This window comes from Odontesthes bonariensis, chromosome 24 (genome assembly GCF_027942865.1).
Source record: "Odontesthes bonariensis isolate fOdoBon6 chromosome 24, fOdoBon6.hap1, whole genome shotgun sequence".
NCBI classification, from domain to species: domain Eukaryota; kingdom Metazoa; phylum Chordata; class Actinopteri; order Atheriniformes; family Atherinopsidae; genus Odontesthes; species Odontesthes bonariensis.
In genome coordinates, this window is record NC_134529.1 from 24,801,513 (window position 1) to 24,823,539 (window position 22,027).

The 22,027-nt window shown below is 39.5% G+C and overlaps 1 protein-coding gene across 2 annotated transcripts; it reads right to left on the minus strand.

Annotated features, from left to right (window-relative positions):
- Positions 1–1,624: 1,624 nt before the first annotated feature.
- On the minus strand, positions 1,625–21,186 carry cfap206 (cilia and flagella associated protein 206). Of its 2 annotated transcripts, XR_012768964.1 has the most exons (13): positions 20,830–21,186; positions 20,504–20,587; positions 15,612–15,702; positions 14,808–14,996; positions 14,381–14,548; positions 13,422–13,636; positions 10,692–10,811; positions 8,556–8,754; positions 8,262–8,402; positions 7,498–7,691; positions 7,068–7,211; positions 3,331–6,695; positions 1,625–2,560 (listed from the first exon to the last, which is right to left on the minus strand). XR_012768964.1 is itself a non-coding variant. In XM_075459498.1 (12 exons), exons 1-12 carry the CDS (start codon positions 20,935–20,937, stop codon positions 6,477–6,479), a joined length of 1,872 nt encoding a protein of 623 aa, XP_075315613.1. In that variant the 5' UTR covers positions 20,938–21,186; the 3' UTR covers positions 1,625–6,476. The 2 variants fall into 2 exon arrangements, 1 of the variants encoding a protein (XP_075315613.1); XM_075459498.1 differs by having other exon boundaries at positions 1,625–6,695.
- Between the last annotated feature and the right edge of the window lie 841 nt (positions 21,187–22,027).

The window sequence follows — 22,027 nt, forward strand, 5'->3', positions numbered from 1 at the left end:
AATGTTGCACTGTGCGAGTCGAAAATTATAAGAAATTATGTGTGGAAAAAGAAACGAAGAACCAAAACAGCAGTGCGTCAGAGCACTGGGAGGTGGCAAGACACCGGCCGGTTGAAAGGCGAGGACTTGCTCCACTGCAAGACAGAGATCATAAATTCAATTAACCCATGCACAATGGAGGACTGACAAAAGTACTTTACATGAATGAGGGAGGCTCTACACACAGATACGCCAACAATTCCACTGACCATGCCAACAATCAATGGCGGAGACGGAAGTGCAGCCAGAGAGAGGCGCACCGGTGCTGCCACTCCCATAGATATGGGTGCAGGCACGTGCGCCACCCCTTAATTAGGGTGCACATCAACTTGGGACAGTGCTGCAGGTGGGCAGGAAGGGGACAACCTATCACAGAGGCAATGCCTTGAAGCCATGTTTGATGTTACTGTAAATACGTTCAAGAGTATTTTGCCCTTTTATGGGACACTGGATGTGCTGGTGGAACTTGGGAGAACTCTTTTCTGGTTTGCCCTGTTAAAAACGCCAGCTAATATAAAAATCCCGTCTGGATAGTTCTTCTCCTGCTTTCTGGTAGGTTTTAGCAAGTAGCCCAGGACTGTTGGTTTACTAGACAGTTTACTGTGACTAGAAAAGCTGGAAAGGACAGCATTTAATTGTTAAATATTCCAGGTCTGAGCAGCAGTGAATATCTTATTTTAGTGTCCTTACACCAAGTCTAGCTTGTATAAATACACACAGCCCTCCTCCTGTCGGTCCAGTGGATAGCATGGCCTTGTAGCCGTATAGCTTTTGTTGGAGTAGCCCCGTCTCTGTAATAACTGTGACACAGTAGTCCTGAATGTTCTTCTGTCTTGTGAAAGTTAACTTTAATGCGTCCATTTTGTTGGGAGGTGCTCTTACATTTGCAACATGAATACTTGGCAGTGGAGGTCTGCCTATAGCACGTAGCCCGGCTCTGTGGCCTCACTTCTGTTTTCTTTCTCTCCTTCGCTTCCTCACTGGGTGAGTAATATGGAGCCTCTGGTGGTCTCACAATCTCACCTTGAATGTCGTGCTGGTTGAAAACTGGTCTATTCTGCCTATTTTTTCGTCTCATCTATACTTGATGTTTGCATATGCATGCGATGAATTAGCTAAAAAAGAGACTGCTATCAATACTAAAGGAGAGCATCGATACAGAGAACTATGCCGCTGCATGTACACACACCGCCATCTTCAAGACAGACTATGACACTAGAAATCAATTATTATGATATTGTCACTGTAAACAGCAGTACAGATTTTTTTTCCGGACGTGCTTAAGTTCTGTAGTATGTTGCAATTTTCAAGGAGAGTCTGTAGAGATTGTGCCACACCGAGGGAATGGAGGACGCAGGAGCAGGAGACGTTATATCCAAAGCTTTTATTGTAGAAGCAGATGTTAACAAGTCTCTCCAGAGAGAGAAACAAAACAGGCTATAGCATTATGATATATATAGTTATACACTTCTCCAAAATTAGAGAAGTATTTCTATGAAAATTTATCAAGGAAATCAAAATCACTCCACTATGCGGAGTAAAAAAAACTAAAGGGTCTATCAAACTTTATCTTTAACTAAAAGTCACTCCTGCTACAGAGGAAAAAACAAATCACCTCTCCTAAAAAGGAAGGGCAAGTGACCTGAAACGAGCGGAGAGTTAACCTTTCAAAATAAAACAGGAAATGACAAAACATGACATGAGACGAGACAAAAACCCTCTTGACCTCACCGGTCTGTCACCATGTGACAGATTGAAAATTGAGGATATCAATTTGGAAGTAGAAAAACCCTCAACTAACACTGTGAGCTACAGATAATGGCATAAGAGCCTGCACCTACCCTGAGGAACTGTGAAAGGGTGGTGCCACAGATACTGCATGCTTTGATTGACTTCCATCATGATGATGTAATGTACATGCGTTTGAGTGTGTGTGAAATGTGTCCATTGCTCCATATTTGTCTGTATCTCCCAGTATTATCATGTCCATTAGAAAGGGCACACAACACACAAAGAGGATGCACACCAATGGCGCCGGAACGAGGGGGGGTACTCACACACGGTTCCACCAGTCGCACATCACCATATATCTGGGTGGGTGTTGCTCCCCAATCCTGCCATAAACTCGATCCCGTTTCAATTATTCCCGCCCTTTGACAATAAATGACGCATAAACCAATCAAAAATTAAAACTCTTTTATGTGCATTATGTACAGCACAGCCAATTACATAGTTTCATTATTTCTTGTATACCTCTTTTGAGCAAAGTTAGGGGTTATTTTGAACATAACCAAGCGAGCAAAAAAATAAAAAAGCAAACATTACAGAAGAACCGAAGATAAAAAAACAAAATACAATCAAACAAGATTGAACACCGACATCCCAGAGGCAACACTTTTGGAGCAAGGCCCTTCAGATCAAGGAGCAGTACAGCCAGAAACCCCAAGCAGCGGCTCTAGGACCGGTGAGACAGCCACAAATGCCGGTTCCGTAGCTAATCCCAGCTCCAGCTGTGTGGACGCTTGTTGTCGGGATATAGAGATGGGAAAAGCGCAACAATTAATAATTGACAAAAAGGAAACTGCCAGAACATTTGGCAAGAGAGAACAATATTTTCATCCTGAATGGTACAAAGGCAGAGTGGTTGATTTTGTGCACTTCTGTGCATTTTGTGAAATATGCAGATTTGCTGCTGTCAAACAGCTCACTTTCTCCAAATGTGGAGGTGACGGCTTTGTAAAGGGGATAAACAACTGGAAGAAGTGCCCAGGCCTTCTACACAGCAATGAAAATTGACTTTTTCATAAAGAGTGTGTCCAAAAAAGTGTGCTTGCTTCAGCCAAACACCCATCAATATACAGCTTGACAAACAAGTGCGCACTGAGCAGATCAAAAGGAGAGATGGGCTGATGGAGCAGCTGCGCTGTCTACAGTTCCAGGCCAGACAAGGACTTGCTATCAGGGGCCATACAGATAAAGAGAGCAATACTCCTCTCTGAAAAATTTCACGCTCACCGGAAAATATGCATCTCAAGAAACAATAAATTAACTTGCAATGCAGTAAATTAACAATAAATGAACATGTTATTAATTGACATTAATAAAATGAGAGGGCAAATCTATTCTGCAGGTGTTCCAAACGTATTGAAGACATTAATCCCAAGGCCGTATAAGTCCATTACACGAACCACAGTCTGAATTTAATCCTCCAAGACGCTGCTTCAAAGTGCAATATTGTATGTGGTGCTTTCAGTTTAATTTGTGACATACATGATGTAATAAAAAATTTACCAAAACAACTTGCCATCTTCAATGTGATCCGCTTCTTCTGCCACATCCACCACCAGCCTGAAACCGCTCTGCCCCACTCGCTGGACAGCCAGAACCAGGGCAATAAAATCCTTGCTGGATAATTTAGGTGTCTCTGACACCTAGGACCAAATAATCTGCATGGGGGAAACACAGAGGCATGCAAAACTGCACCAGGACTGCAAGCTTTGATGACACAGTTCAGTGTTTTCTTTGGACTCAAAGTGTGTCTAAAATTGTTCTCATCTGTGGAGGAGGTGGCGAGAGTGCTCCAGTCCACAGATGTGTCACTAGAGACAATTGAGTCAGCGGTGCAGATGCTCCAGAGTCACCATAGAGGCATGAGATCCACTGAGCCATTTCAGGACATATTTGAAGAAGCCCAAAATTCAGCCATTGACGGCCTGGTTCAGGGGCCCACACTCCCTCCGAGGCGACGCGCTCCACAGCGTTACGATGACGGTGATGCACCTCAATTAGTGGCAAAGTCCAGAGGAGTGCCTTGGAAGTCAGTTCGTTGAGATAATTGACCTCTTCGCCACTGAGCTGACGTGGAGGTTTAACCAGCCAACTCTTCATCTGCTGATCTGCTGATGGGGATCAAGCAGGTTCTCCTCACAGCGATCAACGAAGCCCCAGGCAGCATCAGCATCCCCAGAATGTGGCTGACATGAGCCGCATTCAGACTGTAGGAACCTTTGGCAGTTCCTATAACCTTTTAAGGAATGGGGCCATTTTCTCCCGCATTCGCACATACAGGAACTCGGGACCATGGCCCTCAGTTCCTATAACCATTTTAGCTCCTTCTCCGAGGCTGGGTCTTTTCTGGGTTCTACAGGAACACATCTGACGTAGGTGTTTGGTGGTCGGTAGCTACGCCCCATGTCATGCTGTCACGGCTGAAATGTTTACTCATACGACACAGACACAACCTGCCCGTGTTTAATAAGTTAAACTTTTTTTTTTTATATATATATATATTTTTGGGGCTTTTTATGCCTTTAATGATAGGACAGTTGGAGAGAGACAGGAAGCAGGGGGCAGAGAGAGGGGGAAGACATGCAGCAAAGGGCCGCTCGGTGCGAGACTCGAACTGGGGCCAGCTGCAGCGAGGACTGTAGCCTCTGTACATGGGGCGGCTGCTTAACCCACTACGCCACCGACCACCAATAAGTTAAACTTACACGTAATCTCCTTTGTCTGTGGCGCTCTGCTCTCCTTTCTTCCTTCATGAAACTAAGAAGTATCGCCTGCGCTCGATCCTGACTTTCTGTGTGTGCTCTTCCAGCCTCGATGTTAGACGATGTGATCATCCATGATTAATATTACCATCATGCAGACCATGAACACGGTGGCCTCCCCGCTCTCTATATTAGCTTCTTTGTGGTGTTTTTTTCTTCTCTCCTTACTTTTCGTGGGTTTTGTTTAGTTTAGTTTTGTTGTTGAATGTGGCGCTAAAGTAACACGTCACTGTCGCAGACGGTTGCGTCGCATCAGTCCCGACCTGGTCCCGACTCATGTGCGAATGCAGACTGAAACAGTTCCGCTTGGGAAGGACAGTTATCAGAACGAAATTCGAGGAGGACCGTTCTTAGAACTGCTCTGTCCGAAAGCGGCTATGTACAGCGGTGAAGTTGACATGGAACGGCTCTCCACCAAGCTGTCAATGGTTCCAGCCCTACTGCAGGCACACAACAGGTCTGCTGACAGACCCATTACTCCGGTCTCAAAGGTGTCCACAATTGCGGATATGCTGGCAGCCCAGGGACGAGGCAATCAGTTCTTCTTCAGTGAAGTCGTTGTTGTGTTCCAAGTGTTTTAGAAAGGAATATTTTCAGTTATTTAAAAAATTTGTGTTCTTAATTGGCTTCTCACCCGTCTCTCTGCCTGTTGCCTGTTCACGTGAGCAGCGCATGCTGGGATGACGTCAGTGAATACTTGTTATCCAATTTATGATTAATCCAGTTTATGAAATGTATTATTGAAATGAGGCAACGTTCTTTGTGTTCTTTTTTTTGTCTCTCAAAGTAAAATTTGTTACTACATTACTCGAATAGTTTTCTTTACTCAGCATCTCCTGTGTAAGAAGACTGGGTTACACTGCAAGTTTACTTTCAGCATGCACGTAATCCAGGTGTTCACGTGCCAAACTGTGCCACGCATGGTCTCGTGCCAACTGTATTATGACTTTTGGGGAATTCACTTGTGTTTCTCTTTTCTGAGGTCAGAAACAGCAGCATGTATAAAGCACTTAGTTTTACCAATGATTATTATTCCTATTTTAATAACATGAATAACAAGAATAGGTGAAAAGTAGCCACTGCAGTCTTTGCATTTTCTGCACCACCGATGTGTGAACAGCAGCAGAGAGAGCAAAGTACAGAAAGGAGCCATTTATTTCACTAATAACACACTGCCACTGATAAACAACAACAGATATAACAGACAACAGGTATTTACCTATCTACCCCTCTGTGGATATTATTATATTTTGTTATCAATTACAATCATTTTTGCTGCAGAAATATAAAATCCCTTCAGGAATTAATAAAGTAATATTATCACAATTTTTTTGCCATTTTATCCTCAGACTTAGCAGAACTGATGGGTGGAGGACAGGGCAACATTAGCATATTCACAAATCCTAATTTACTGAGTGTGGAGCAAAGTGCAGTCATGTCCCATGTCATGTTCAAGACATGAGTTGTTTTGTTTGTTGTCCAAGGTTTATCAAAATCTTCAAATTATTAAATTATGAGGAATACATGTGCTTTTGGGGGATTAATAACTGCCAAAGTGGGACTTCAAAAGACATGCCATGTGTTTGGTAAATTATGTTCTTCATGCTGTAGTGGATTATCATAAAAACAATTACCTCACAATTTCTATACAGATTTCTCCATGCATTGATAATGTAAATTATGTATGTTAACAATTGTTGATATCTTTATTGACCATTGTGATCATTATATATGGTTGGTATGAGATCCTAAACAAATTTTGTTGTACTGCTCAAAGCAGCGTTAAGGCTTCTGCAGATTCTGTCAAGAAACATTGGAACAAAATAATATGAAACAGTAACTTGCTTGAGAAAAGATGTAATTTCTTAAACGTTTCTGAACACATTATTAATCGACAGACCTTGTCAGGTTTGCTTTGACCATGCGTGACTCTTTTTGTCCTCTCAGACATGCCAAATAGATCTGAGGTTTGGGCACATTGCTCCCACAGTCTCTCTTGACCTGACAGGCAGCATTCTTTGGATGAAACGTTTGAGTGCTATTTTGCTGTCTCATTCGGCTCAGATCAGTCTGCACAGAATGTGTGGCTTTGGTCTGAAGATCGGCCTAAGATTAAAGAACACAAAAGTGTTTGTTAACCAAAAACAGACAATGTATATACAAAATATATATAAACACACATATAAATACATACACCTTCCAACCTATCCTTCCACACTTTTTTGATTACTACATAACTCCATGTGTTAAGTTACAAGTTTTGATGCCTTTAATGAGAATCTACAATGTAAATAGTCATGAAAATGAAAAAAAAACATTAAATGAGAAAGCCTGTCCAAACTTTTGACTGGTAGAGTATATACACACACGTACATATATATATGTACAGATACATACATACATATTGTACGTAAGTATGTACTCTTACTCTTGACATAACAAAAAAAAAAAAGTCACATTGGAATTGATGTGGCTCACTCGTTTCAGAGCTTTTCGTCGAAGCTCCCACTCATTCCACTCATATGTCTTGTTGATGTTTGTCTCCATAGGGTGGATGACAGTTTGAGTGGCATTGTCACACTTGGTGACAGGCTCCTCCCATGTTTTTCCGTTTTGATTTATCTACAAAACCACATAGAAACAAATCAATTTTCTACTGTTATGACATCAGTAAAGTACAATGAAGTTTCTGAAAGGTTGTGGTGCATTTACTATAATCTGACAGTTTGAATGAATTTTATTCTTGATATAACCATCACATTCCGTGAAGGTCACACATCACAGATGTTTTACATCCTACAAACTGCTAGTTACATCAAATCTATTCTGAATTTTTTAGCAAGCTGCACTCGGGAACCCTTATAAAATACAGAGCATGGAATGATGTTGACCAAAGGATGCTGCTAACCTCAGAATACGGACTGACACAGGAAAACTGTTGATGTTGTTGAAGAAGCTGAATGAGTTCGGGAAAGTATTTAGTTTTTTCTTCCACTTTAGCAACAAAGTAATCTGGACAGGAGGAAAATTTCAAAGCAGCTTCTTTGGAGCTAAAAGCATAGAGCTTGTCCTTGTGTTTCAGGACTCCAATATCTGGATTACCTACAAAAGATAAATGATGTCAAATATTCAAAACATGACAAAACTTTATTTTTGATAAACACATGGCTAGTCCATTGCAGGTGAGCAAAAATTCCCTTTATATCCTTTCAGTCCTGCAAGTTTTAAGTAGAAACATCATGGGTCAGGCTTACTAAAACAAATCCTCCAATACCCCGTTACAGATTCATTGGGCCTCATGCAACAACCGTTCGTACGCACAGATTTGTTCTTAAGTCATTTCTAATTGAACACATTCATAATTCAAAAAAAGATTTTCTATTAAATAACAAGTTAATGAAAATTCCTCTTAATGCTAAAAAATTTTTGACACAAGATTAACATAGGCACATTCTTTGAATGTGACCCGTGGTCTGCCCCATAGAGCAGGAGATCAATAAGGGATGTAGCCTAATCTTATGGATGGCAAACTAAAATGGATAAAGATACTCATATGCCAAATGGGTAAAAGCCATCACTTATATGACATAAGAATAAAATTCATCTCTAAACAAGGAGGAAACATCAATTAGCTATTAATGATATTGCATTGGTTTTCCATGTGAGTACTACCTGGAAGCAGAAGGCCATCTCTGTTCACAAGCATGTAACCACAGAATCCATTATACTGAAGCGGCAACCCATTAAAGCTCGCTGCTGTTTCAGGCATGAGCCATTCCTGTGTGTTCCACAGAGTTTGATCAATCTGCTCATCTGAAAGCAGAGTGAAGAACAGCAACATAATTTTGCTCAGTACTCACATAATCTCAAAAAAACAATCTCTCCATGTAGTTTTGCAAGACTTATTAAAAAACTGAAACTTTAGATAATATACTGTAGTGTTTTTCTGGGTGACATCAGCCATACCTGAGGACTCTGATATTCTCTGTTCATCTGTCTTTACTTCTGCTGTCTCCAACAGGCTGTCCAGATATGCCTCAGAAAAAACTTTTTTCTGAGAGGCAAGGAAAGGCTGAAGATTGAGTCTGATGTTACCAAGGATATTAAGCAGTTCAGTCTCATCCTGGAGTCCAGACCACAATTTTGACAGAACCTTAAATATAGGCTAAAAGAAAATTAAAAGAAATAAAAAGAAAATGAGTGATTACTTCATTTCTAGGAGTAAAATTAGACTTTCGATGTTATCGGTGTGTTTAGTATAGAATTTCAATGAAGAATGTGTTATGTTACCTTACAATAAAGACTCAAGAAGAGTGTCTTATCAGTGAAAATAAAGACTTACCAACTCTTACTTCTAGTATCTACGGTAAAACCCTGTTAAAGTATTATTCAAAATTTGTTATTTCTTCCAGCTGGGGCCTTTTGGAGTTTATAAGTTGTCCCCATGTATACGTGGTTCTCTTCGGGTACTCCTCTTTTCCTCCCACCACCTGTCAGGTTACTTGTTGAGTCTAAATTGTCCCTTGGAATGAGTGTGAGTGTGCATAGTTTTGTGTCTCGTTTGTCCCTGTGTGGCCCTGTGATGGACTGGTGACCCGTCCAGGCTGTACACCGCCTCTTGCCCAATGACTGCTGGGATAAGCTACAGCCTGTCATGTCTATCAGTTTGTCATGTTTTATGTTCCTGGTTAGTCTTTAGTTTTTCCCCATGTTTTCCTCAGTTTCCTCTACCCTGCCATCACCTTCACCCATCTCCTCTGTGTTTCTCCCTTCAGCTGCACTGACTCACTAATCACCCTCCTCAGTATTTAGTCTCCAGGTTCATGCCCATGCCAGATCCTCACCGTGATCCATGCCACCGTCACTCATGCTGTGTGTCAGGTTTTGTTTTAGTGAGGGTAGTGAGGGTAAAATTGTACTGCAGTGAGAGGTGTGATAGATGTCTAAAAAGAGTGCCATCAATGGGTTAGGGTGTTGTTTTTGTAACTTGGAAACAACTTAAATGATGATGTCACACACAGTGTTGACGGGAAAGAAAGGTGAACTCAATTGACATGTCCAGATTTACACCATCTGTTGTTGACAAGATGTAATCCCTCCTCCTTTACTGTTACCTCTGTCTGCAGTCTGTCAGACCATATGGTCTTGAAGCTGAATGCAGAGGTGTTAGAGTTGTTCTGCAGTCAAACTAACTCCCACCAGATATCCGCAACATTGACGCTTTACCCCTCTTCAAATCAAAACTCAAAACCCATCTGTTTCAAGCTGCATTCTCCCTCTAGCCTCTTTTTTAACTTGTGTTATTTTATTTATTGTGTTTTTTAATGTGTTGTAAAGTGTCCTTGAGCGTTGAGAAAGGCGCTTTTTTAAAATTAAATGTATTATTATTATTATTAAATCTTGGTGAAAAAATAATATTGCCTTTGATATTCCTGCTGCATCTTCATCAGGGCTCCAAGCTCATCCATTTTATCTTCAATTCAATTATGCTTTAATTAATCCCCAAAGGGAAATTATACTACTTCAGTATTAATTTGTATTACATATGATAGATAACTGTGTACGCTGCCTCTCACCCATTGACCGCTGGGATAGGCTCCAGCCCCCCCGCGACCGACCGACGGATTCAGCGGTATAGAAAATGGATGGATGGATATGATAGATAACAAAAATAGTTATAGACAGATAACAAAATATATTAAATATAGAAACAGCTGACAAACATTTAGAAAGTTGAAGTGTAGCAGAAAGAGGTGTGGCAGAAATCTTCAGAGGTCGCCGTCAATTTAGCACACAGCATCGGCAGGTAACACAAGTTAACTCCCGGTTATGTGTCATAACAGATGAAAAAAAAATGGTCAGTTACTAGTAGAAGTCCTTCCGGTAGCACAATATCAAAAACCAACAAAGAAAAATTCTACAGGAATCATGTGAAAATCTGATAATCAACAAGTTGCAAAAAGGAGACAGTATGTCCAGAGCTACTGTAGCAAGCTGCCTGCCTCTAGAATGGCACCATTCTAAAATTTTCCATAAAACTATTCCTTTAAAAGGAACAAGACATGACAATAGTTGAAATGATTCCATAATCAACACACTTACATAGATTGTTGCAGTTGGTACAGCTGTCTGTGGCTTTATAGTGTCTTTAAGCATTTTCAACTGAGATGAGAGCTCAGTTTGTAGGATTTCGACATGCTTGACACATAAACATGCATCAGTCTGGAGGATAAGAAAAAAACATATTTAGCCTTTGCTCAACATTTTATAAAACAAGATAAGACGTTAATTAGTCTGCCCTCTTTTGTTTAATAGGCTGCAAATAGGGAAAAAAGCATCTCTTTAATTTTACACTGAGCTGGGAAATCTTCTCCAAACAGAAAATCATCACTAGAAGCAAAGTGAATGAAAAAATAATAATAATAACAAACAGATAAAATGAGGGCAAGTCATTTTTTTTTTCTCTCAAACTTGAATTTTTCAAAGAATCAGGTAGGAGCTCTGAGCTTAGTTATGCTTATAGTTACATGCTCTTATTTACACTAGGCCACATAAGTCAGTAAATTCAAAATCGCGATGACATCTTCATTAAACACTTGTGTAAATGTAGGAGTTTACTTAATTAAGGGGATAGTTCACCTCTTTTGACATGAAGCTGTATGGCATCCCATACTAGCAATATCATTTATGAACATTGACTTTCCCCCTTGCTGCGTACTGTGAGCCGAGTTCCAGCCTCGTTTTGGCGTTGACAAAAGTAGCTAGTTGGCTGGGGTTTAAAAAATAAAGCGTTTTGCTTTATTTACAACGATGTTTTCAAAAGAGTAATACATTTGCATCACAAAATCGTTCTCCAGGAAAAAGTCAGACCTCACAATCGCCAGATGTCATCTTATCAAAAACCACGTCAGCTGGCCCCTTTTGAAATGCAGGAACAGTGGCTCTACTCTGAGATCCCTCCAGATGGCCGTGCTCCTCAAACTATCTCGAAGGCTGAGGCTGGCCACCCTCCAAAGGAAACCCATTTCATCTGCTTGTATCCGCTATTTCGTTCTTGCAGTCACTACTCAGATCTCGTGACCGTAGGTAAGGGTTGGAACAAAGCTGTAGAATCGCCACCTTAACATGTTGGAGGGGTTTGAGTATCCCCATGATCCTGAGACCTGTGTAGTCAGGTTGGGTAGGGTCTCCCATGTCAAATTGGTCTCAGGGGAGGGGTCAGAATAAGAGCAATTCAAAGACCTTGATAGAGCAGTATCAGAGAACGAGAGCCCAGTTGGGCAGTAGGCAAAGGCAGCATTGGGACGTGGTACGTCACTTCACTGGTGGGGAAAGAGTCTGAAATGAAGCGGTACCAACTAGATATAGCGTTGGCACTGAAACCAAACTCCTGAAAAGGGGATGGACTTAAAGTGATAGTTCGGAGTAGATTCACCCTAGGGTCATTTGAACCGTGACATCCAGCCAAGTAGCCCACCCGAAGTTTTTTCGATCTTGGCTGAACATCAGCTGAGTTACTGAGTTATCCCGAATAGCTTAGTACAAGCGCTAATGGAACCTAGGCAGTATCTCCAAAATTACCACACTAAAATCACATGCCATGACACCAAACTTCTACAGTAGTACAAATATGGTCTGTACTCACAAAACGATGCATTTTGAAGTTTGTACATTGTCCAGGAGTTTATTATTATCAACACAAGCCTAATAGCTTCTCTGCTGCTAAAGCTGCGTCGACGTCACTTCCTTGATCTGGGAGCTTCAATGTAAGATGAGGGTTGATCTACTACTGTAGACAACAAAGCAAGGCTGCTCAATTTTTCCATTGATAAAATAAATTCACAACTCTACAACATAAAAATTCATAAAAAATCATGTAGAATATAGTATATACTTTGTTGTCTACAGTAGTAGATCAACCCTCATCCGCAGCCGACCCGTGACGTCACAATGGTGTTTCAGGCCTGGCGCTTGCCTTGAAAAGACGGCACAGCGCGTTGTCGTGCACCACTCGATTTTTGTAACTTGGCTGCGCCGAGAACGACAAACCGGATGGACCCATTTGAGACCAGGCTCAGTCAGGAGGTGCGTTTGTACAGGCACCTGTACGAAACTGCAGTGAAACAGCACAGGGACCACGTAAACTCCCAAAACTCGTGGACAGAGATTGGCAGAACTTTGGGGAAAGAGGGAGAGTTCTGTAAGAATGTGTGGAAGAAGCTACGGGACAGATACGTGAAGGCAAAGAAGAGGGCAGTGACTCGAAGTGGTGATGCCGGGGGCTTCAGACCTTCACCTCTATTGACTGAATTGTCTTGGCTCACAAACTTCGTGAAACACAGAAACACACTAAGCATTTCATCTTCCAGATACTGCAGCAATATCATTGATGACAGTATTCCAGCTCTTGACACTGGCATTGTTTTCTTCGTTGTAGAATAGCGATAACCTTCATGTAGCAGCGACACCTCTGTGACAGAGAAAATTGCAACTACTGGCGCATCAACTTGCGCCATTGTATATAGTCGGCACAAAATCGTGACGTCACCGCTCGCGCTAGCAGACCATGCTAGAGCCTTTAATCAGCTGAAAAGAGGGCGCTGCTCCAGTCTGTTGTGATAAAGAGGGAGCTGTACTGAAAGGCGATGCTTTGAGTTTTGAAAAGCAGTTAAGACACAAACTTATTATTGATTATTATTATTATTATTATTATTATTATTATTATTATTATTATTATTATTATTATTATTATTATTATCATCACAGTTATATTTGATTGCTCCAGTGCAAGAGAAAATTACAGTTAATTGTCATAATTATTAGCTACCTCACCAGTAAGATTTTGAGGAAAACTTCATGCTGCCGGACGTTGTAGAGAGCCTCTTTGAGCAAGATGATGCACTCATCATAAGGTCCTGGCTGATTGTCAGAGTCCGTTAGATTCTCCAGCACAGCTGTGTATTTCAATGCCAAACTCTGTGTAACACTCATTTCATTTTTGATGCTTTTACTGGTGACTGGAAGCACTTCTGTAAGTAATGAAGGCACTGCCAAGAGAATGTAAAATGGAATAAAAAGTATTGATCATAAGTGAAGAAGGATAATAAAGGCTGATAGTGTTTACTTTACACTTAGTGGAGTACAAACACAAGTTTAACTGACTGAATTGTCAAATTATAAAGACACCAATAACTTCTCTTCTCTACTTTGTAATCAATAACTGTGACCTAAAGTTTCCCATAATCTTAACCCAAAATAATGCTTAATGTCTGAACACTAATGCTTAAATACATCTTGTTCCTGAACTCCAGTCCTAAAAAGTTAGCCTGGCCCTGCAAGTTTCTGCAATAATTCCTTAGGTTTGCTAGGTATGGAACTGTGATTTTGAGAAAATGCACAGCCAGTAAATTTACAAATTGTTTGACAACATAGTTGCTCCATTATCTTTTCTGTTGACCAAACCATCAACTAACTGTTAAGTTGTTTATGAAAATATTACTAGAAACAGGTGACATGAAAACTATCTTTCCTTCCGCAGAAAAAAAAATGAATTAAGATAATAAATAATTGAATCATTCAAAATATTTTCAAATATTATAGCTTTAGGTGACACATTTTTAATAAAAAGAAATTAAAAAAAAGTAACTGATTAGTTTAATCTTTTCTTCAGGTAATTTAAGAAACTTTTAACTGAATGTTGTCAAGCTGGATGATCAATGTACCAGTATGTAGCAAAAGTAAACAACCTTTCCTCAACTACTATTTCAACATAAAATAGAAAAAATGTTTACTTAATTCATGGACGTTGAACTTCTCCTCTCCTTTTTTGTTTGCTTTATTGAAGAGTCGGATCCCGGTGACAAGCATAGTGAGCTCATTAAGCTGAAGTTCCTTATCTTTCTTTACCAGTACCATGAAGGCTCCAAGTTCAGTCTGGGGGAAGATGCTCTGGAGAGCAGCTGGGACAAGAGAAGGTTCAGATAGTTTACCATTATCATAATGACAATATGTAATTGCCAGGTAGTAAAACATTTAGTTTACAAATTTTACTTATTTCCTTTAGAAGAGTCTTAAAGATATGTTAGAAATCTTGCCTGACACACTGGAATATAATTTATGATTTCTTAAAATGGGTGATGTAGAACTGTAGTATAATTCAGTCACTTGCACTTTGACCATAACTATACTGACTCAAAATAATGAAAGTGGAAGTGAAACCTGTAGCTTCCTGCACAGCGTTGACATCAGAAGGTGAGCCCATAGAAGATCGCAGCAGAATATAGGTGATAATTTTATGGTACAGAACGTCTAAGTCACTCCTGATTTTCAGTCTATCGTCTGTGATCTCTCGGCTCAATGGGCTCAGCTTGGTCTCAAGCATGCGATGGATTTCCTCTACATACTCACCTGCAAAAACATTGACAAATAGGTCATGAGAGTTGAATAATAAGAGAAATGTTCTTCTATAAAATAAACTTAGAACTATGCAGTACTTCAACAAGATTTGTTTTGGAGTTTTTGACCTCAATTTTGACCTCAGAAGTTTTTCTGTGAGGGGGTCGGCATTTTGTTTATGTCCATGCAGAGATTTAATTGACACAGCGATGTGAGGGACTCAGTCCTACCAGCGGTGTCACACTATTCCACAGGTATACACATATGAGATATATATCATAGATAGGTGTAGATACAGATGTAGTTTACTATGTAAACCACATTGGATTTAAAGTCAGTTAAACATTTTCAATGTATGTTTGGAAATCCATGTTTGGTGGAGGACAAGGATTTTTTCTAAATTAATAAAATAAATTTTATACATAATCTTCTACAGAAACCAGTAAGCCAGTAAGCTTAATATGGTCACAAGTGAGTATCATGGCAGCTATTCAAAAATACTTTTAGCCAGTACTACTCTCAAACGGCTAAAACAATAAGTGCATGCTCTACACTAAAAATCTGGAGTAGACAAAACCCAAGAAACCTATTCATTTAATGTAAAAAAAAAGTTTTTAAATTACTTACGTTGAGAAGTATAATTCATATCAAAATACTCTTGCATTTTGATTGTGTCAAGTGATGGGCTGCACTTTTCCATTAGTTTACTGAGACAGAGCTGTAAGACAGGTAGCAGAGAAAGACAAGAAACAGAGCAAGACAAGAAACAGAGCTGATATCACTGAACTCTAAGCTATACCAGCCATAATGAACAGTTTACATTCTCCAATAACACCTGTTTTGGTGTTACTGCATCTTACCCTGTTTCAAAAAAAGTTTGGATGCAGCATAAGAAATAAGTAAGGTTGAAAGTTGAAAACAGTGCAAATACAAGATATCAGATATATATATATATTTTTTTTACAAATTTATGCTTGTTTTGAAATCGTTGCCAGAAACTGTTTTTGGATTACTGCATTGTCTCTACTTTTGGTGCCACTTCATTTGAAAAACTTAAGAAACCATTTTTGGAAGCCCACCATAGGGACAACCACGCATCCCCCCAGAAGACAGCAGAGGAAGCCCCAGGACAGAGCCCCCACAAGCATCGGGCAGAGCCCCCCCAGTGACCAGAGGTGGCAGCCTACAAGCCCCGCCAGGCCCCCGCAACCCAGACATGGGCTGCGCGTCGGAACCGGCCCCCGCGAGCCCGAGCACCACCAAACCCCCCGGCAGGGGCCCCGTCCAACATCCGAGAGGGCCAGGCGCCCCAGACAGCCAACCGCAGTGGGCCAGCGCACTTTATTATATTATAGCGCATATTATGGCCATTCAGTAATTGTTTTGGTTTGGTTTTCTGTACAGATTTGTAAAGTCTCTGAATCTTTAATGATATTATGTCCTGATATTCCAAAATTCTTTGAAACTTTTTCTTTAATTTTTAAACCACTTTTTAAAAGGGGCTGGAGCCTTTTCCATCTGTCAATGGGTGAGAGGCCAGTCCATCACAGGACCGCACAAATACACTCACTCCTAGTGACAATTTAGAGACACCAATTTATCTAACATGTATGTTTTTAGATGGTGAAGAGAACCCACGCATACACGGGGAGAACATGCAAACTCCACACAGAAAAGCCTCAGCCGGTATTTGAACCAGGAACCCTCTTAACCCTACTTAACTTGTATATGGAAAAACAACCCAGTCTCACAGAAAAACATGTAATAGCTACGTTGGTCCACAAGGGAAAACATGGGATTGTCACAATTTGGCCCCCAAAATTGTGACAATACCACGTTTTATTTGGCCTATTCATTTACATTTACATTTACATTACAGGTCACGTGACTATCAAGTTTCCCTCAGCTAAAAAAGGAAAATGGCCGACTGTCAACCTTTTTTCTGTAAAAAACATAACATTTTAAGAAAGCATCTGCATTTGTATGCATTTCGATGATATTTCTAGCAAGAACTATGCATAATATTTTCAGAATCTTAGTTCAGAGAATGTAGACGATCTTTTGTTTATTAGTTTCAGCGAAGATTTTAGTATGTCCTTGAAAAAAACGTAACAATAAAACGTTTTGTACCGTTGTTAAGGTGGTTGCTATGGACGTTGCTATTACCGACCTGCACCGACATTCCCCGTACTTTCTGTTTAAAAAAAGAAATATATATATATATATATATATATATATATATATATTTGGTTTGGTTTTTTGGTGTGTTTTTTTATATAGCCACACTATATCTTCGTGGCGCATGCGCCAGTGGCTGAGGCACGGCAGCCCGACCAGGACAATGCAAAGGAATTTTAGGCTAACGTGAAGGAACAACGATTCTATTGTGTGTAGTTACATATGACACAACAGAACTTCTGTTGTGTATGCATTATAATATGCTTTAGTCTGTTCATTTTACATTTTTTGGAATATGTATTCACAAAAAGCAAAAGATCATTTTTTGATCATAGATAATAATATAAGTATATCTATGCAACCTATTTGACTGTTATCAGTCTATTCAATAGACGTTATCAGCACACATCAGTCCTGCTGTGTTTTTTTGTTTTTTTTTAAATCAGGTTCCCAGATCTCGTCTTTTATGTTTTTATGCTTGCCTGGTAGCTATTGTAGCAGTTTGGTTGTTGTCCCAAAAGAGGCGGACTGGTCACGTAATGCGTAAAAAACGCAGGTACTAGCGAACCTGGCAACCACTCCGAGCTGGTTAAAGAGCTACTTACCAAAAAACATGACTCCTATTTATGTATGTATGTATGCCGACATAAACATACTGTTCAGTGACTATCAAGCCCTAAAGTAGTCACAGAGAGGGGAACAGGGCTCTGCCTGACTCGCTGAATCCAAGGAGGAAACTTGAAGCTGTACTGCAATTGAAGATGTTTTATTTCCTTTACAATAAAACATATGCGCCAACACACATTTTATTGTTGAGTTACTTGCTGTACTTGACTATGTTGGAAAGAGTTTAGCAGTTTAGCGATTTAGCGAAATGTCAGCACCCTGCCTCCTCTCTCCCTGTCTCAAACAAACAAAAAAGATTCAGATAGATGCAGGTGATATTCATTAGGCAATCACTCAGCCCCAGTGATGCACCCACAGCCACACACACATGCATAGCTCCGCCCACACACACACACCTATTACCCCCAGTGACAAGTGAGAAACATATCCCTGCCTCTACACATACATATGTCTATTTGGTTATATGTGTATCTGATTTGATGGAAGAAGTTGGGCTGATTAATATAGGGATGAAAGAGTAGTAGGGTGAATATAGCGGACAAATAACATACACACACACATATGTGTCTGTCTTTACAGAAGATGTATTGCAGGGGCAGGGCATGATATTTGAGGTGCTGAGAGGGCTACCTGTTGAAGAATGATCTTTATTGTTATTATTTATAAATTTTGTGAAGTGAGTGCCCTACCGTGGGGGTATGGGATGTTGACATACCCATGCCCAGGGGCCCATTGTCACCCACCTATGAGTAAAATAAGTCTACACTAGCCCAAATCCAAAATTATGAACATGATTAGGAAAATCATCAATACCTTGAAGGTTCTTTCTGACCAAAAATGAAAAAAAAATCCAAAGACTTGATTTCATCCAGGCTGGACAATCAAATGGTCTTAGAAACTACACCTGAAAGAGGCTGACACCAAACAGAGGTGAAAATGAAACTTTGTTGTAGAACGAAATGAAAGACATTTTTTAAAAGACCTTGACCTGGTGAGTAACATATGTCAGTGTGAAGATTATAAATTAGTCCTGCCTTGAAATATTGACCTCTGAACGTTGACCTCAGTGCAATTTGGAAGGCTTGTTAATCATTAACAGAAGAGGCTACGGATATGGGACTAACTGTTATAGAGAGCTCTTGACTTCAGCTATGTGACTACAGTATACCTATATGGGTATGGCCACCAAGTGGGGGCACTATCAAATATGGTAAAAAATCATTTTCACCAATTTCACAATATATTTAAAATCTGATCACATAAATGTGTTTTCCACCCCTTTAAATATCTCCTTGTACTCTCAATTTAGTATTTACCACTCCAAATTATAAGAAATACACCCATTTTTAAAATAAACTACAATTTCCTTGTGCCCTATGTATCTGATCCAAATTAGCGCCATATTGGTAGTTCTTTCCAGTTTGCAAAGTAGGGTTTTAAAAACATATATATACTGAAATTATCAAATATCTAGTGCAGCCAAATTAGTAATTATACTTCATCTATATGATTGGGGTTTGAAAAAAGTCAAAATGTTGGTATATGTTAGATATTCTAACTGTTATTGTCGAAATGTGCTTTTGGGTTAGCAGCTTCTTCCGTTTTGCAAAGTAGGGTTGGAAAAACATACATCTACTAAATATATCAAATACCAAGTACAGCCGCACTAGTAATTACACTTGATCTCGTTGATCAATACAAAGAAAAATTAAATAAATTTACTTCAGATACTTTTAGAGCCGCACCATGTAACATCATACAAAATCAACAACGTACTCGTAGTACTTCCGGTTTGCAAGGGTTATTTATAGCTGCATAAAGACAGATTATACGTATATATTTTGTGCGTATAATATATTTATGATGAATATATTATGAGAGATACACGTTTGGTCAATAAAGTTGAAAAACAAAAAAAAACAGGCTTTCTCTCTCTATTCTCCACTGAAATAATGGCCCACTGATAGAAATGTTTGAAAATGTATTATAAACCATTTCTATGATAAGGTCACTATTGTTATGTGGCTATATCTTTATATATATGTATATATATATATATATATATGTATACACATTTTTTAAATTATTTTATTTATAAACAGAAAGTATGGGGAATGTCGGCGCAGGTTGGTGACGTAGAGATAGCAGCGTCCATAGCAACCACCTTAACAACGGTACAAAACGTTTTATTGTTATTTTATATTGTTATTGTTTTATAAACTTATAAACGAAAGATCATCTACATTCTCTGAACAAATATTATGAAAATATTATGCATAGTTCTCGCTATAAATGCCATCGAAATGCATACAAATGCAGATGCTTTCTTAAAATGTTGTGTTTTTCACAGAAAAAAAGGCTGACAATCGGCCATTTTCTTTTTTTAGCTGAGGGAAACTTGATAGTCAAGTGACCTGGTTGCGAAGCAATGTAAATGAATAGGCCAAATAAAACGTGGTATTTGTCACAATTTTGGGGGCCAAATTGTGACAATACAGTAGCCTACCACGTTTTCCCTTGTTGACTAACGTAGCTATTACACGCTTTTCTGTGAGACTGGGTTGGGAAAAAAAGACATCGTAAATATAAAAAATTCCTCACATTTCTACAAAAAAATTTAAAATCTATATATAGCCTACAACTACAATAATTGAGAATATAAGATTGTAACATTAAAATGCACAGCTATTAAAAACTACATTAAAGTAACTAACCTCTTCAAGTTTTTGGACATCTTGTTTGGTCAGAGTGCGATCAACATTAAATCCATTTCTTGGGTCCAATACCACAGCTTTCACCTAAGGAGGGACAAAAATCATTCAATCTTAGATAAAGCGCTGGTTTCAAAATCTAGAAAGGAGTCGAGTATCTGTTTGAGACAAACTAAATAGCCAGAAGAAAAATATATTTTACACATTTGTATCGCATATGGCTATGCTGGTTTAATTAAAATATAACTCGTTAAGAATCAGTAAGAAAGACTGCCCATAAACTAGCTAGCGTCAACTTGGCGATCACTTGGTTACTTGGGTTTACTGACCATGAAAGCTGCCAGAGTGTCCGACACAGCATGTCCCTTCTCAGCACACGCCTGCACTATTTTACTAATAATGTTTTTAATCACGCTTTCTGCGTGAGTCCGAGGCATACTGACAAGAGTACAGTGCTCGATAATAATGTTGATACGAACAAGTATCCTACTGATACGCGGTTGCCAGGGTAACGTCTAAAAAGAATGCGTTATATCACGACCAGAGCTATTACTCTGTAATGTATTCTAGCTCTGATCTCGCCCTCCCCTAGAGTGCGCCGTCTTTAGGGTCCAGTATAGTTGCCACCTGGTTGCCACCATAGACATAATATAGCCTACGTAGACGCCTAATAGACTGACGCTGCCGCCATGTCATCTTGAGCATCTTGGATGGGTCTCCAATGCCCCCACATTGCATTTATTTCGACTGAGGACGGTGTATATCTCCAACTACAATAATCATAACTCCCCGAATTTTTACCTGATTTTCGCACGGTTTGGTTTGTTACAAACGGCAGTTACGACGCTGTTACACATTAAAAATACGTGCTTTCATTCTGGATCACTTTGTATTATGCTCTTTAACAATGACATACGGTAGGCTATGGCATATTGATAAATGTAATAAAGAATTTTAATAGAGACAAGTTTGATCGTTCATTTGAATTTATTTCTCTCTCACACACACACGACCCAATACATAATCTCACCCGTCCTGTCAAAATCATCAAGCTTGAAGTAGGCGCACTACTTTGACGACTCAGTCGCAACAAAGACCTCTCGCCTAGCAACTTCTCATTGCCTCCTCAAGCCTGTATCACTGGGAAACCTTCAAAATATGAAGAAGAAAAAGAAAAAAAAAACAGCAAGACTTACGTTGTAATAACGTTACACGTAAGTAACGTTAGTTACGATGACATGTTATATATGGTAAAATAACCAAAATGATTGTTTAATCTTACTTGTGAAAGGTAATCCTACGCGATTTAGTATCAATACTGCGCCGATTATTGCAACAGAATAAAATCTTGTTTTAAAAGTCATAGCTGCAGCTTAAAATCTTTTACCTTATATGGAACTGTTCAAGTGAGGTAATCACTCCTTATATTTTACCAAAAAACAAACATGTTCTGTCTCAATGGTGATGGGAAGCACCATAAAATAAATTATATGAAATAAGAAATCAGTGAGATATCCATCAATTGAT